Raw genomic sequence first — 15,428 nt, forward strand, 5'->3', positions numbered from 1 at the left:
TCAATCACCATAAATAGTATATTTTAATCGTATTAATTTAAACAATAAAAGTTATGAGTACTTGTACCTGTATATATACCAGCAAAAAGGATACAAAATATATTGCACAGTAGTGCACATGAACAATCTATTATTCTCATATAAGACGGTTTTAATGAATATTTATAAAGAATATGTACATATACATAATGGCTAACATCCGATTAGATCTACAATATTTTTTTTTATAATATTCAATAAAATAATAATTAAATTTTATTGTTTCCACTATACATAATATGTAATGTATATATACTTCAATATTTTATACTGAAGTTCTAAAGAAAATGAAGGGCAAATCTGCTATACTAGTATTAAATTGTATTCTGTATATATGTAATTATACTTTGAAAATTCAATATATTCTTATGTACCTGTGTTGGCGTTAAATGAATTAAACTTGCTAAATGTTCTCTTTCTGGAGCTGATAAGTATCTTTGTTGTTTAAATCTTCTTTCTAATTCATAAACCTGAAAGTATAAAAAAATAAATTGGATGAATGTTAATTTTAAGAATAATTCATATTAGGCGTACAAAATATTAATTAAAAGTAATAATTATGAAATAATATATGTACAGGTTCTAGCTATTTCCAGTTATTTAATCTTATTTAGTATTTTTATGACAAATATTTTTAATGGCAACCAAATTTAAAAAAAAAAAAATCTTTTATAACCTAAAGGTTTTTGAGAAAGTTCAACAGTTTGCTAAATTATCGCTAAGATTCGCTCATGAATATTGTTAAATTGACCCAGAAGTCAATCTTGAGAAAGAATATATGGTATATACTTGCGTCCAAAAGGATGACCAGACATCTCATCGGAATATTTCATCGTTGTAACATTTCATCATTATAGAAACTCATTATCGCACATGTCAAAACTATAACAATTCATCATTATAGTATTTCATCACCATATGATTTCATCATTGCATAAAGTGCATTTTGCAAACATAAGTACATGTAGATGTTATTAATTTATTAATATACTGAGCAATTTTGGCAACATTAATTATTATAGCTTATTATTATATAAATTTAGCTTTAATATCACTTTACCTGAAAGAGTACTACAAGAGATGTTGTCAGTTCGACAGTCAGCTAAGAATTAGGGCACTGCTTTTGTGCAACGAGAGTATATCAAATTATAGTCTGATAAGTACTGTGTGTACACTGACCGATTGATTGCTGCAAAATTTTTCATAAAATCATATACGAAGTCTGACGATAATCGGATGTATTTCCCTAGTTTTTCATCAAATTTAATCTGATATCAAATTTCGTTAGCAAATCAAATTTTCCTTAAGCTAAGATTTAATCTAAAATTTAATTTGATTTGTGGCAGGCACCTTATACGAATTTGTGGTGTAAAATCAAGTTCAATCTATGTTATACATTTTAGGAATCTTTACATAATTATTATGGTGGATCTATACAACAAAATTCTTGAATTCAATTATTTTTAATTAATTCGATTCCATATTCACAATAATAACTCCTGTCAATTATTATTCTCTATTAAGAATATTTTAATATTAAATCAACATTGTAAAATAAAATAAATTTCAGTGTTTTAAAATTAAAAATAATAAAAAAACAAAAAGACTCATTTCTAGTTTATCTTCTTTTAGAATCCTATATTGTTGACTTTATTTTCTCGTTTCAATTTAAAAACAATTAGAACAAAATAATTTGTACAGAATGTTGAGGAACACAACAGAGAAAAAGAAAGAAAGAAAGGAAAATTGTCTTTAAAATTAAAAATTGTTTACCAATTTGTTGAATCGTAAACAAAACAAAAAATATAAAAAAAAAAACAAGACAAATAACAGTTTACCTTAAGAAAATAAAAAACAAAAAATAAAACTTTTGTTATGTAATGTATTGTGTACACAAAGAAAACAAAAACTGAAACAAAACATGAGCACACAACAACACAAATTACATACGAACGTACACAAAGGACAACACCATAGTTCAGACATTTTGTTTTATATTTTAGATGCCATGAGACAAAGACAATATTGTTGCAGGCACATAAAATAAATAACAATAAAAAATTATGCATAATAATGATAAGACAATGAAATAGAGTTAAACTTCCTAATTATAAGACACAATATCAGATTGCAGCTCCCCGAAACTAACAATGAACCCGATGAATGGAACCAACACATATATTGTAATTGATGTGTATTTTAAAGAAAATAAAATTGTTGGTATGCCCGAAGAAAATTTTTGCTTGAACCGCCCCTAGTCGACTAATAATGTACTAAATGCGTATATAACTATTTTTTTGGAAATAGAGTACTTACACTTCAACCTCATCGATTTAAGTTTTCGCTTTCTTTCAATATTTTATGAAGCTAAATTAATTCATAGTTATAGTACAATAGTTATATAAATTCGAAATTCTATTGTAATCAATAATCTAACGAAATCAAGTCCTGTAAATTTCTAAAATGATAACTTACTTCTGCATTCTACAACACAAATTCAAGACATTAAAGATGAACAAATTTCTTAGGCTAAATCTTATTTTAATAATGTTCGACTGTAATTGTATGTTTCGAAAATTACGATTGTAACGATCGCATGTAAACAATACATCGTAATCATGAAAATTACTGTAATCATAATGATAAGAACAATTTCCCGGTAATTTTTTCATACTTCTGTAGTTCAGTTAGAAGAGCGTTCGCCTTAGGAAGCGGTTGGACACCGATTCGATTCCAATTCTAGGAGAATAATATTTTAATTTTTCTATTTTGCTTTGTTACTTTAGTTATGTCATCAATCTGTTCTACATTTGTATAAAGGAATTTCTATTATATTCTTACAGAATTTTTTTGTTTTTCTACAAATATTCTTCATATATTTATAGAAAATGCAGAACACTATAATGCCGGTGTATTATATTTTAGATTTCTGATATTTTATAGTACAAAGTAAAAACTTCTAGAAAGCGTACTTAGCCTTAAAAGCGCCTCATTAATCAGTTTATTTGTATATTAAATTAGAATGTTTTCAAATTTTTTAAATTGAAAATTTCGATAATATTCGAAAATAAAATTAATATTCAATTTTAAGTGTTTTCAACGCCTATTCACTTTCATAATAATTCCAATAATTCTTTTGCAATTCTGTGAAAATCGGACTGAATAATTATTGTCCATCGCTGTACATGAAATGTACAAGTTTAACAAAAACATCATCAAAAAGATTTATTTTTATTGTCTCTTTTATTTTAAATTTCTAGAAAAAAAAAAAAGAAAAATATAAATTTTTAAATGCATCGCAAAGCGCAGTGAACAATAAACATTGCTTTTCTTTTGTTTTTACTTATAATTTTTTTACTATTTTATATAAAATATACAAAAGGAGCGCATTTTTATTTTGTTTTAATAATGTGAAGATAAAAATTCTATTGCATTCTGTTTACAAAATTTCCCTAACTTAAAATTTCTCTAGCTTAATGACTTTTAGTTTAATATTTTATATTTCACTTTTTTTCACTTCTAAATCGCCACTACTCAGAGACATAAACAAAATTTCTATTGTATTTTCTTAAATCTTTCTATTTTTTTCTATGGTTCTTAAAAATACTTTATAACACATAAAAAATTAAGTTCTTTTTTTTCTTCTTATTTTTTTAAGTAAGAACCCTTAATTTTTAATCTTAATATAGTGTACTACACAGAATAGATCTTACTTTGAGTATTTTTTTTTTATAAGAAATTTAAAATAAAATATTGTAGAAATGGAAATTAAATTTCCGAAATGATAACTTCAATAATTTTAAAATTTTAACCAGACAGAATAATGAAAGAAAATTGATTTGTTTCCAGAATTGAAAGAGAATTTATTTGTTGTAAATTATAAATATTAATTATGAGTACAGAGAAAAGTTTAAAAATATTATTGACTTGTTTTTATATATCTCGCCTTTTTTACTCGCTAAATGAGAAAATAATGAGTGAGCACCATATGTTCGTATAATGTTATATTTAATTACTAGTCACACGCACCCTGTCCTTAAAGACGTCAAGTTCATTCGATATTTTTAAGAAAATTGAAATATTATTGAAAAATTCCGATTTAATAGTTAATAAAACAGATGCGCAAAAGTTCGACATACATAATAAGATTAAACATAATTTTTTATTTTATTAGCTCCGAATAACAAAATTCATGTGTGATTAATCCAAAACACGACAAATAGTGCTTGACTAGCCGCACTACGTAACTAAAATGCTAAATTGCCAATATTTTAAATTAAATTGCACGAATAATATTTGCTTTAAAAGTTTTAATAATTGCTAATTGTGAACCCTATTAAAATTTACAACATTTTCCTATCATAAAGCGTTTCAGTCTGTATATATTTTGCATTTATTGCCAGTTATCAGACTCTATAATAATGGTTAAAAGTAAACGTGGCTGAAACTCAAGATGTTAAATTAGATTTTATTTTCATATAAGTCAGTTATGAAAAGCAAGAAAATTGCAACGCAAATTAACAATATAATATCAGGGGAAAGAAAAATACTTCTATAGAGGCAAAACTAAAAATTTCAAAGTTTACTTAATTATATTGTTAAATGTAAACATTAAGTGTTTTCACAGCAAATAATTCACAATAGTTTACCATAATTTAATATTGAATTTTCTGTTTAATCAACAAATATTGAATTGCGTTTAAATATTTTATTTGATTTATTTTCTATACTTATATACTTATATATATTAAAGTATTTTGTGTACACTGAAACGTTGAAGAATTTCAAATATTTTTCTTTTGACATGCTTTTTTGAATTCTTGAAATTAATTATGCGTCATCTATGAATATATTTTTTAATAATCAATATTAAAAGAAACATTAAAAAAATTTGAATTTTAATTTTTGCAATATTTATTTTAAAATACATTATTTTCATTTTCATAAGCTATTTAAGAGTCTACTAAGAAATGATTATTCTTTAAAATTATTTTCAACGAACGCCTTGTTATATGCAATTTAATTTAAAATATTCATGTGAAATTTTTCTTTTAAAATCTAGTTCCTGTCTCATTGCAAGAAACACAGTGCAATTCAATTGATTAGAAATCAATTACTACACGAAATATTTTATATAACATTGGGGCAGAAAAATCATATAGGTAATGTTACATCTTTCTTCTTCTTTGCAGTCAAAATTTCGAATTATATTCATTATATAAGAGTTTTTACATGAATAACTTATTTTAATATGCAACACATATAATATGACCCATTCACATAAAACTTTTATTACTATATATGTAAGTATATATGAAAGAATCAGAGCTACTTTTTAATAAAATAAAATCTAATTACAAATATAAAACTTTGTTAAAATAAACTCGAAGTATATAATATAAAATAAGGAAAGTAAAAACAAAAAATTAAACAACAAGTTTCGAATTGATAATATTAAAAATTTTTTTATCATAGATAAATCAAGAATTCCAAATATATTTTGTAGTAATTTCATGAATGCTCGCACGTATTATATAGAAAACTTAATAAAAGTAAGACCATTTTCGTTTTATTTCTTTAAAAATTATAAACTTTTCAGAGAAATTTCTATCTCCTTTATAGTCTAAATTAACTAATATAAATAAATAATATTATTTTATTTTTGTATAATTTTTTTTTTATTTTGTTGCTAAACAATAAAATCTAAAAGGAATATAAAATCATTTTCATAATGTAAAAAAATTTTTATGATTCATCGCGGAAAGAAAGTCACAAAAATTAAATTGATATTGAGAACAAGCACTTTCATTTAAAAATGCCCATAAATAAATCAGAATTTGAAATTTATAACATATTTTTAGGCGCAACTATAATTTCTTCTTTATTTTTACAACTCAAAAAATTATTTTTATTACTATATTCCATTATCATAACCAAATTATTAATTAGAAATGATGTTAACTTTAGATGTAAATATTGATTAATATTGATAAATAAGACTATTTCTACTGATACTTTATATATATATTTCCATAGTTCTATCACAACCGCACAATATCACGAATTTTAATTCTCATTGCAAATGTTAATGTTGTTGTAACTTCTCCGGTATACAGTTGTATTATGTAAAGTTATTATTGGACCAGTCATATATAAAATTAAAAATTTTACCACACAAATGTTATTTTCAGTTTAACATGATTGGATTTTATTTGTAATGGTATAATTTTCTTATTATATGAGGTTTCTGAATTTGAAACTTGATCTTTAATTTCTGCCACAGCTTAGCTGTAAAAAAGTTTAATATTTGTCATATACAAAACCACTTCGTATAATATCATCTCGATATAGAAAAATTCGATATATGGCGCTAAAATTTTTAAAACTATTTCTTCATTAAGACTTTTAGACCCCGCGCATAAAGTCGCTATTATTAAACTATTTTTTATATGTAAAAATAAAGAATACAATGTTCACAAAAACATGTTTTAGCAACAACTTTTAGGATTTCTATATTCTGCATTTGAAGTTTTAGTGCGTTATTAGTATGCATTATGACTGTCTTATTAATTTTCGTTAAAAAACGAAAAGTTTGACATTCTTTCTATAAATTTTGCGAACGATAAATTAAATACAAATTTGTAAATGTTTTGTTTTTTTTTTTTTTATAACAAAACACAAAACTTTTATACATTAAAAGAGAAAAATTTCATTTTCATTTGTTTTTCGATGCAAACAATGCACTATACTTTTATACAAACCTACTATACTACATAGTTTAATTTAAAATATTCGTACATATGTACTTGTTTGATACACACATGTACGAGTATATTATGTTGTTCGTACAAAATGTGAATTTGTAAAATATTTATAAATATGTACATATTATATATGGATATTTTTTATACTATATATTTGTGTATATGAATGTTTTTTGTATAACAAATACAATTTGCAAAATATCCCTTTTTTTTGGGAATGAAACATTTTAAAATTGGTATTTAGTTGGTAGTCATGACAGATGTAGATATACCAGTTTCTATACATACATATGTATAGAATTTTACATTTTCATTATTATACAAATGTATTTAAATATGTACATATACATACATATGTAAATATATATTTATATAAACTCACAGAGGATAGCATTATTATTGTTAGTATTAGTTAAAAACTTGGCATCTTAAGTGCTCTGCAAATAGACATTTTCCTTATATGTGAATGTTATTTTCCTGTTTTACTTGTTATTTTTTTTTCTTTTATTTTATTTTTACTCTTTTGTATATACAATATTATTATTTTATTTTTATTATTATTTTTGTAGCAAAAAAAAAAAAATTAATATATAAAATAACAACATTTAAAATGGAAACCCATTTTGCCGATTTTATTTATCCCTTTTATTTCTATATTGCACATACATATATATATGTATATATACAAATATAAAAGTATACAAGTTTGCATTTTTGTTGGCCATCAACAATCAACAATAACCAACAACAACCAATATCATTATTATCATCGTCGTGTTATCAACAACAATATCATTAAAAACATTTGGGTTTTATATAAATACTTACATACATATATACATTCGTTCTTTCATATATGAAAATTTTATATATTTCAATATACAGTTATAAATATAACATATACCTTCCTATACCAACAATAAATTAATGGTAAATTCCGTTTTATTTTTCCAACTTTATTTTAACTGTTATTCGATGACTGACTGTTGTTTTATTATACATATATGCTTATACAAAATATGTACATACATACATATATATATTATGTATATAAGGAAAAGTGTATTTAATATTTATTTATTTATTTATTTTAATTTCTTCTTGTTATTTTTTTTCCTTTTTGTTTTATATTTATTTTATAAAGCTATAAAGTAAATGAAAGAGAATTTTGTTACATTAAAACAAGAATATAACTATAAACATATATATATACATACATCCTTGCATACATAAAGTATACACAGAAGCGCTCAAGCGGGGAAAAATTGTATGAAAAAAATAATAATAATAATAAAAAGAAAAAACGTTTTGTGTCAATATTACCATTTTGAATTCTTTATTTCTCTCTCTCGTTTATAAAATTAATTAATTTAATTGGAAAAAAATATTTATAGAATAATAATTATTTTGAAATATAAAATGAAAGTAATTTTAAAAAAAAAAGAAATTAAAAAGGACAAATAATAAATTTATGCAGTGGGGATGTCCAACCAATTGATTGTGACACCACGAATATTTAGTAAAGTTTATTATTATAAACTCTAAACACTGATATTTATATGTACGACAATATTGTCGTAAGTTGTATAGTACATTAGCGTATTGCAATTTGAATGGTAATTAAAGATTTCTGTATATAGTTAAGATTTAGGTGGTATTCCCTATTTTCTTGAAAAAACGCTAACTTCGACGTCGAAATTTTACAACGTGAAATTACATAGTCGTTCAAACGCTTATACGTGAATTAATGTGAACGGGTCATATAGTATGAGACGCGTTAACATGATGTATTCATATGAATTATATAAAATGGGTTTTCGAAACGAATACTAAAAGAGGCCTCTATTAAAAATTATTAATATTTGGATTAAAAGTTATTTATATTTTTACAGTCATAATGTTTAACTTAAAATGGTTACAAAGAACTGATACAAATATTATATGCATTGTATATACATATACAAATATATTTCAAACAAGTTACATACATATATTACATTTGCATTATTTTATAGAAATTTACATTTACATTTACTTATTATATTTTTAACCGGGTTAAAATTTTCAATAGGTTTAAATGAAAGCAGGGTGAAAATTTTTTTATAACTTATATATTTACAATATCAAGAAGTATATGTAAGTAAAAAGTAATTGCAAAATTAAATATTAATTTTTGTTTTCTTTGTTTGAAACCTACAATTAAAGAATTATTATTATACACAGATTATAATTGAACGTAAGGACAATAATATAAATTTTGCTTCAAACCATTCAATTATTACTGTTTAAAATCAAGCTTAACATATATATATTATATGTATGTATATTAGATTTTTTATATTAAATTCAAAATTTTCAAACAGTAAACACGTTTCAGGATTGATAAGCTAATAAGTAAGGAATAATCAAAAATTTAAAAGGAATTTACCGATTACAATTACTAATTTTGGGATAAAACTAATTCAAGGACAAATTCTTTTATTAATGACATTAAGAAGTTATTTAAGTTATTTCGTAAATAGTTGGGTTAAGTTCGATTTGAACTATTATTATAAAATTATCTGAACTATTGCAGTCGAACTATTATCATAGTAACGGAGACATGAGGTAATTTTGCTTTACTTGGACTTGATTAAATAGATTTCCGATTTATATGGCGTTTATTGATTAATGGATTAGAAAATGTGTTGAAACACACACTCATTCATCGTTTTGTAATTTGTAAGAAAATACTGTGGAGTGTGAAATGAATGTAACAGGCTTCTTAGTAAAATATTGCCCTATCGTCGATTCAATTCAAGCCTTTTTTCTACATTCGTTGAAATGTCCTTTTTTTATAATGCTAAATTGCTATTCACCATTAAAATTTTATTAAAATTTTTACTTCTCACCTTACATTTTTGAAATTTAAGACATTTAATTAACTGTGGTTTACTAATCGCAAAAATATCAACTAAAATTGTTTGAATATTCATTGATAGTTCACTATTTCAGAATTTAAAAATCATATATTAATGTGATTGTAATGAAATTGAAATGATTGACTCCACCATTTTCTCGAATAATAATTTTAATTTTTAATCACCTTCATTATACCCGTACGAACGTATGTTCGAAGGGTATACAAAATTTGCTTTACCGCTTGTAACGTTAAGAAATAACGGTCTTAGATATAGACTCATGTGTATGTTTTTGATCAGCGTCGAATTTTCAGTTGATTTAGCTTTGTCTGTCCGTCCGTCTGTCCCAGCAATAACTCAAAAACCAAATGAGCTAAGTTCACCAAATTTTCACAAATGATTTATTATAGTAAATTCCAGAAGCCTAAATTTTTTCTTTTTCAGAGGGATGATATTTTCAGAGTCCAGGTAAATAGAAATTTTGTTCTTACAAAATAAACTACTTATAAAAATTGCTTAGACACTTTAAGCATTTCCAACTTCAGTTTAGTACCTAAATAAGATTCTCAATTCAAGGATTCAAATGGCTTAATTTAATTTCTGATGTAGCCATTTTTAAGTATTCTATTTTACGGCATTATGTCGCCATATTTTACCTTTCGATAAATTAACTATAAATTTCTAAGACTACGAGGAACTATAATTCTTACAGGCGAATTAGATGAATATTCTATTATTTTCTTAGCAATTATTCGTTTGTATATAAAAGTATAAGCTTCGTCACTGGCGAGTCAAAAAATTAAATTAATAAGCAAATTTCAATTCTATATTTCTTGGAAATTTGCTCAAAATATGATACAATAGAATATATAGAATTTTCTATTCCCTGAAATCCATAATGAAATAAATGAATATGGGCCATATTTACTTTCAAGGAGCAAAAATAAGAAATAAAAATAGAAGAAAAAAAAATTATAAATGCGGGTTCCGCGATTAAAATACAATTTTCTCTTCCCTTTTATTATTCAGGATAAACACATATATTAACAGTACATAAGACTCATAAAAATTATTATTATGATTTTAATATTTTTTTTTTATTTCTTCGGCAATTCTCTCTGCACATAATATATAATATATGTATCATATCGAAACCATCTGATATTTGATGCTGATCCTTTGATATATGTTTACACAGAAGATTTTTTTTTAAAGATACTCGTATATCTATACAATAGAATTAAAAAAAAAATAAAAGAATTGGGTGTTCTTTTGTATTGATGAGTTGTCGTTGTCTCTTCCTCTTTTTTTGATGTATTCAATATACAATATTTCTGATTTTATTAATAAAAAATAATAATAATATCATTAATGCCTCGACATTGTAAAATCTACGTACATATATGTATGAATGTACAAAATTTATTCAATATCCGTACGTGATTTAAATCAATATTGAAATTTTTTACTTGATTGTTTTTATTTGAAAAAGTTGAGAACTTCTTGATATTTTATTCAAAAGCACGGAACATGGATATTGTTACATAATATTTATGTAATAAAAAACAAGTACAAATTTTAAATTCCATCATATACGAAGCAAAATTTTTGATTAAACCTTATATAATATTGAAGATAAACTGTTATGCTTTTTAGTATTTTTTTAGGGTAATATCTTTTGTTACTATAATGTATGTAGATCTTTGTTTGAATTTTCTTTTACAAATTTCATTGAATTTATTTCCTTTGTTCTTTTATTACATTCGATTACATGAATTGTTCTCTGTGATTACTTGAATATTTTCTCTTTGCATTTCTATTTATGTAATTGCAATTATAAAAGTTTAGAAAAAACTGCAGGAATTATAGTAATACTGCAGCAACAGAGGATGATAAACAATAGTGTATGTTAAAGATATTTATCGGTTTTCATATGTTAGAGTGCGTCAAATACCGACCACAGGGTGTGAAATCTTGTTCTAATTAAAAATTTCCGTTTCAAGTTGACAATAAATAAATATATAGTTTTTTTTTATTTTTAACAGATTCATGTCCTACGTTTCTTTATAATTTTATAAACATAACATCACTCCATCTAATTCCAAAAACTTCAATTAAATCTGAAATTTAAAAAAATAATTATATTTAATTATGGTTGGGTCTATAGTTCGAACTTCCCCTTGTAGACAATGGTTGAAACTATTTCGCTACATTGCTTGATATAATAAACTAAATAGCTACCATAGTAGGTTTTGTTTTTCATATCGTAAAGTATTATGCTTATGGATATGGGTTTTCTTTATACCGCATCTACAAAAGTTCCTGGAAGTCCTGGAAAAGGGGACTCAAATTAACATTTAACTCAAAACTTTTTGTAAAACTTTTTATATAAATATATTTCTATAAAACTTCCCATACACGTTCTCTGATATAGAAAATTTTTATCACCTCAGTATTTGAATTCGATAGTCCGCTCTTTTGCAGTTGGACGTCCATTCTTTTTTCATTTTTTTTGTAACATTGAGTTATTAGTAAATTAAATCACTTTTATTGCCTCAACGTCAATGACTGTCAGAAAGGCATAATCATATGTGATGCGACTAACAGAACATGAATGATAATTAAAATTCATTTGAATTTAATTAAAATAAACTATTCTCAATACAATATTTGCCGATCGCATTACATACAATAAGGGAGGTTATGTAATCACACCAAATTTCGAATATCGAGTTTTCGGTAAAAAGAACACAATTCTCCATAGTAGAAAAACGTTAATAAATTATTTTTATTAAGATCTCGGTCTATTGGTCTAAGAGTCTGCGTGTGCACGCGTGTATCTCAACTTCGGATTGAACCGATTTTAATGAAATTTGACAAATTGATCAACTTTTGAGATATGTCAGGACTCGGGAATTAGACTTTTTTGCGGGTTAGTTTTACATTTCCGATCAGTTTGGAAAAAATAATCAAAACTTCAACCTGAAACATTATATATAAGCTTCGTTCGACAGTACGATAAACCAACTAATTTTTGAAAGAGACCAGATGTCAGAAACTGGATTTCACTACCGACAAAATATACATTTTTGCGCATAATCAACCGATTCCTTGAAATTTAATATATGAATTCAGGGTATTATAATTTGTTTTTATTTTAATATAACATTTTTGTTATAATTTGTTCATTGTTTGATATATCAGGTGTCGGAAACCGAACTAGGGTCCGATTTTACATTTTGCACCATATTTAAGAAACTAATTGGAGTAAAATGTTGAAATATAATATTTTAGTTCAGATTGCTATCGAAGTTATTGACAAATATTTAATTCGGCGGGCCTTAAAGTGAAATTCTGTTAAGAGGTAAATTTACATTTTTCTAGGTATGTTAAGTAAAACCTTACTAACTTCATTAAAACTCAAAGGAAGTGGTCAAAAGACATTTTAATAACCTTTTGTAACACTTTTGCTAAACTACAAAATACACATTGTGGTCGGTTAAGGGCTGACCACATCCTATTTTTTTTTATTAATTTTTTTTTATAAACTAAAAGAATAATTTTCACAGTTTAAAGAGAATTTTTAACATTTTCTATAGATTTTTAACATTTTTGCGTCTGTGCTAATACGTTAATAAAATCAATGAATAAGATAATCACTATCTTGTTTTACTTAATTCATATATTTGTACCTTAAAATAGTACAGTTTATACAGTCTTATTATTAAAGAAATTTGAATAAAATTTCTTAAATAACCGGAAATCCTAATTAATTTTGTTGCACAAAATTCTATTTAATTTTCAAAAAGAGCAGCAATTTTTTTTTTTCAAATTTGCTGTTTTTTTGCAAATTCATAAATTTCGGTCCGAAAAAACGCGTATTTTAATTATTTGTTAAGAATTTCATGGAAAATTTTAGTCAATTTATATAAACAGCAAACCATAAAATTTCGTTCAATTAGCTTTAAAAATTAAATATAAAATGTAAAATATTTAATCAACAATTAAATTGAAATTTGGTATATATAGTTTTATTTAGAGAATAAAATATAGAGAATTTCTTAAAATTCGCTATAATTTTATGCTTTTTTCTCTTCTGTATTTACATATAACATGTATATATAACATTTAATAAGATTTAATTTGATTATTTTCCGTTTCCGACAATTTGTCAACTAACAAATTTACTTTTATAATAAATAAAAGAAAAAAAAAATCATAATGACCAATTTATAAAAATCATTACAAAACATATTTTATGTATGTATATAGCTGTACTGAAAGTTTGTTATATTGAATCATACATTTAAGAACAAAAATTAAAATTCAGCCTCATTCTCTATAATATTCATTTTCCATTTAGTCAAGATTTAACAAAAATAACCATTCATCTTTTATTTCATTCATCTATTTAATATACATATAATATGTGTGTATGAACTCGTATATGTATCTGTTATATGTTGTCATCAAATTAACTCTATTTACGTATTATAATACAAGATAGATAAATGAGTGAATGAATGGATGGATAGCTTCTTCAACTTCAAATTATCTTGACGTTTTTAAAAATTATATATGGTCATTTTGCGTGTATGTAACTATAATTTAAGAGCGTTTATATTCATACATATCCATATATTTTGCTATATATACATATACTTATATTAAGTTGATTAAATATTAAAAATAACTTCAGACATTTTCTTTTTCTTATTTGTTCTCTTCCTTTTTCTTTTTACAAAAATTTTAAATTCTTATAATAACAATGGCTATAAAAGTGAAGCCAATCATCATTCTTATAATTGTATAGGATTCAAGTATAGATTATATTATACTATATGTACAGGTTTACAAACACTATCATAGTGAATTAAATATATAAAATTGACATACACAAGCATAATTTCCTTTAAAAATAAAATTTTGTTTTTTTTTCTATTTTTGGTTTTTTTTTTTTTTTACTGACCTGAGCTTGAGTGAAGAGCACTCGACGTTTTCTTCTTTGAGCTAAAGGAAATTGCATGGGTTTTGTGTCAGTGACACTACATGCCGCTAAACTTCCCATATTACTCATTGCATGTCCCATTGTACCTCCTGCTGAACTTCCCATTAATCTTGAGACTGAAAATAAAATTTAATAAGATTTTATTAAGAAGTTAATATTAATATATATGCAAGTCAAATTAATATAAAATTGTGTACTGTTTCTGAGTATAATAGATTTAATATAACAAGATTAAAAAAATTTAAATTGAATTTTATAAAAAGGATCAACTTAATTTATTTATTTAAATAAATTTTTATATTATAGTAAATTAACACAATTTAATTAATGTTGTCGTGTTAATTTAAAAATTATGCGTTCTATTTCTTCCAGTATAAAATAAAAATTTAAATTTTATATAATAAGTTTTTAGAAATTCTAACTAATTTAATTAAAAATATCGAATCCAACTAGTTGACATCCAACAACAGTATGTCTATATCTAACACATTCAAAATTGTGTTTAATTAGGTGCTCTGTGCGGTCACTTAAAAATGATATTCATCTGGTACTGAACAATAAGTTTTGCTTTTTGTTACGCTGATTATAACACCAATGATATTTTTAGTAGATTTTAAATTTCTATACTAATAATGAACAATAATCAACGCAATGTGTGAAAATAGGATTATCCTTTCCAACGCCAAGTTCATTCTGACTTTTTAATTGAAAAATTTA

General features: G+C 24.1%; 1 protein-coding gene across 1 annotated transcript in view; it reads right to left on the reverse strand.

Moving 5' to 3' along the window:
* Positions 1–15,428, reverse strand: part of LOC129609721 (homeobox protein Nkx-2.1) — a 66,169-nt gene that overhangs the window by 30,727 nt on the left and 20,014 nt on the right. Inside the window, exons 3-4 of the mRNA XM_055521831.1 lie at positions 14,673–14,827; positions 414–509 (exon numbers count right to left, since the gene is read on the reverse strand). Of these exons, the coding sequence (XP_055377806.1) occupies positions 414–509; positions 14,673–14,827 (251 nt within the window). The remainder of the gene's footprint in view (positions 1–413; positions 510–14,672; positions 14,828–15,428) is intronic.

This window comes from Condylostylus longicornis, unplaced genomic scaffold (genome assembly GCF_029603195.1).
Source record: "Condylostylus longicornis isolate FDR11 unplaced genomic scaffold, ASM2960319v2 ptg000040l, whole genome shotgun sequence".
NCBI classification, from domain to species: domain Eukaryota; kingdom Metazoa; phylum Arthropoda; class Insecta; order Diptera; family Dolichopodidae; genus Condylostylus; species Condylostylus longicornis.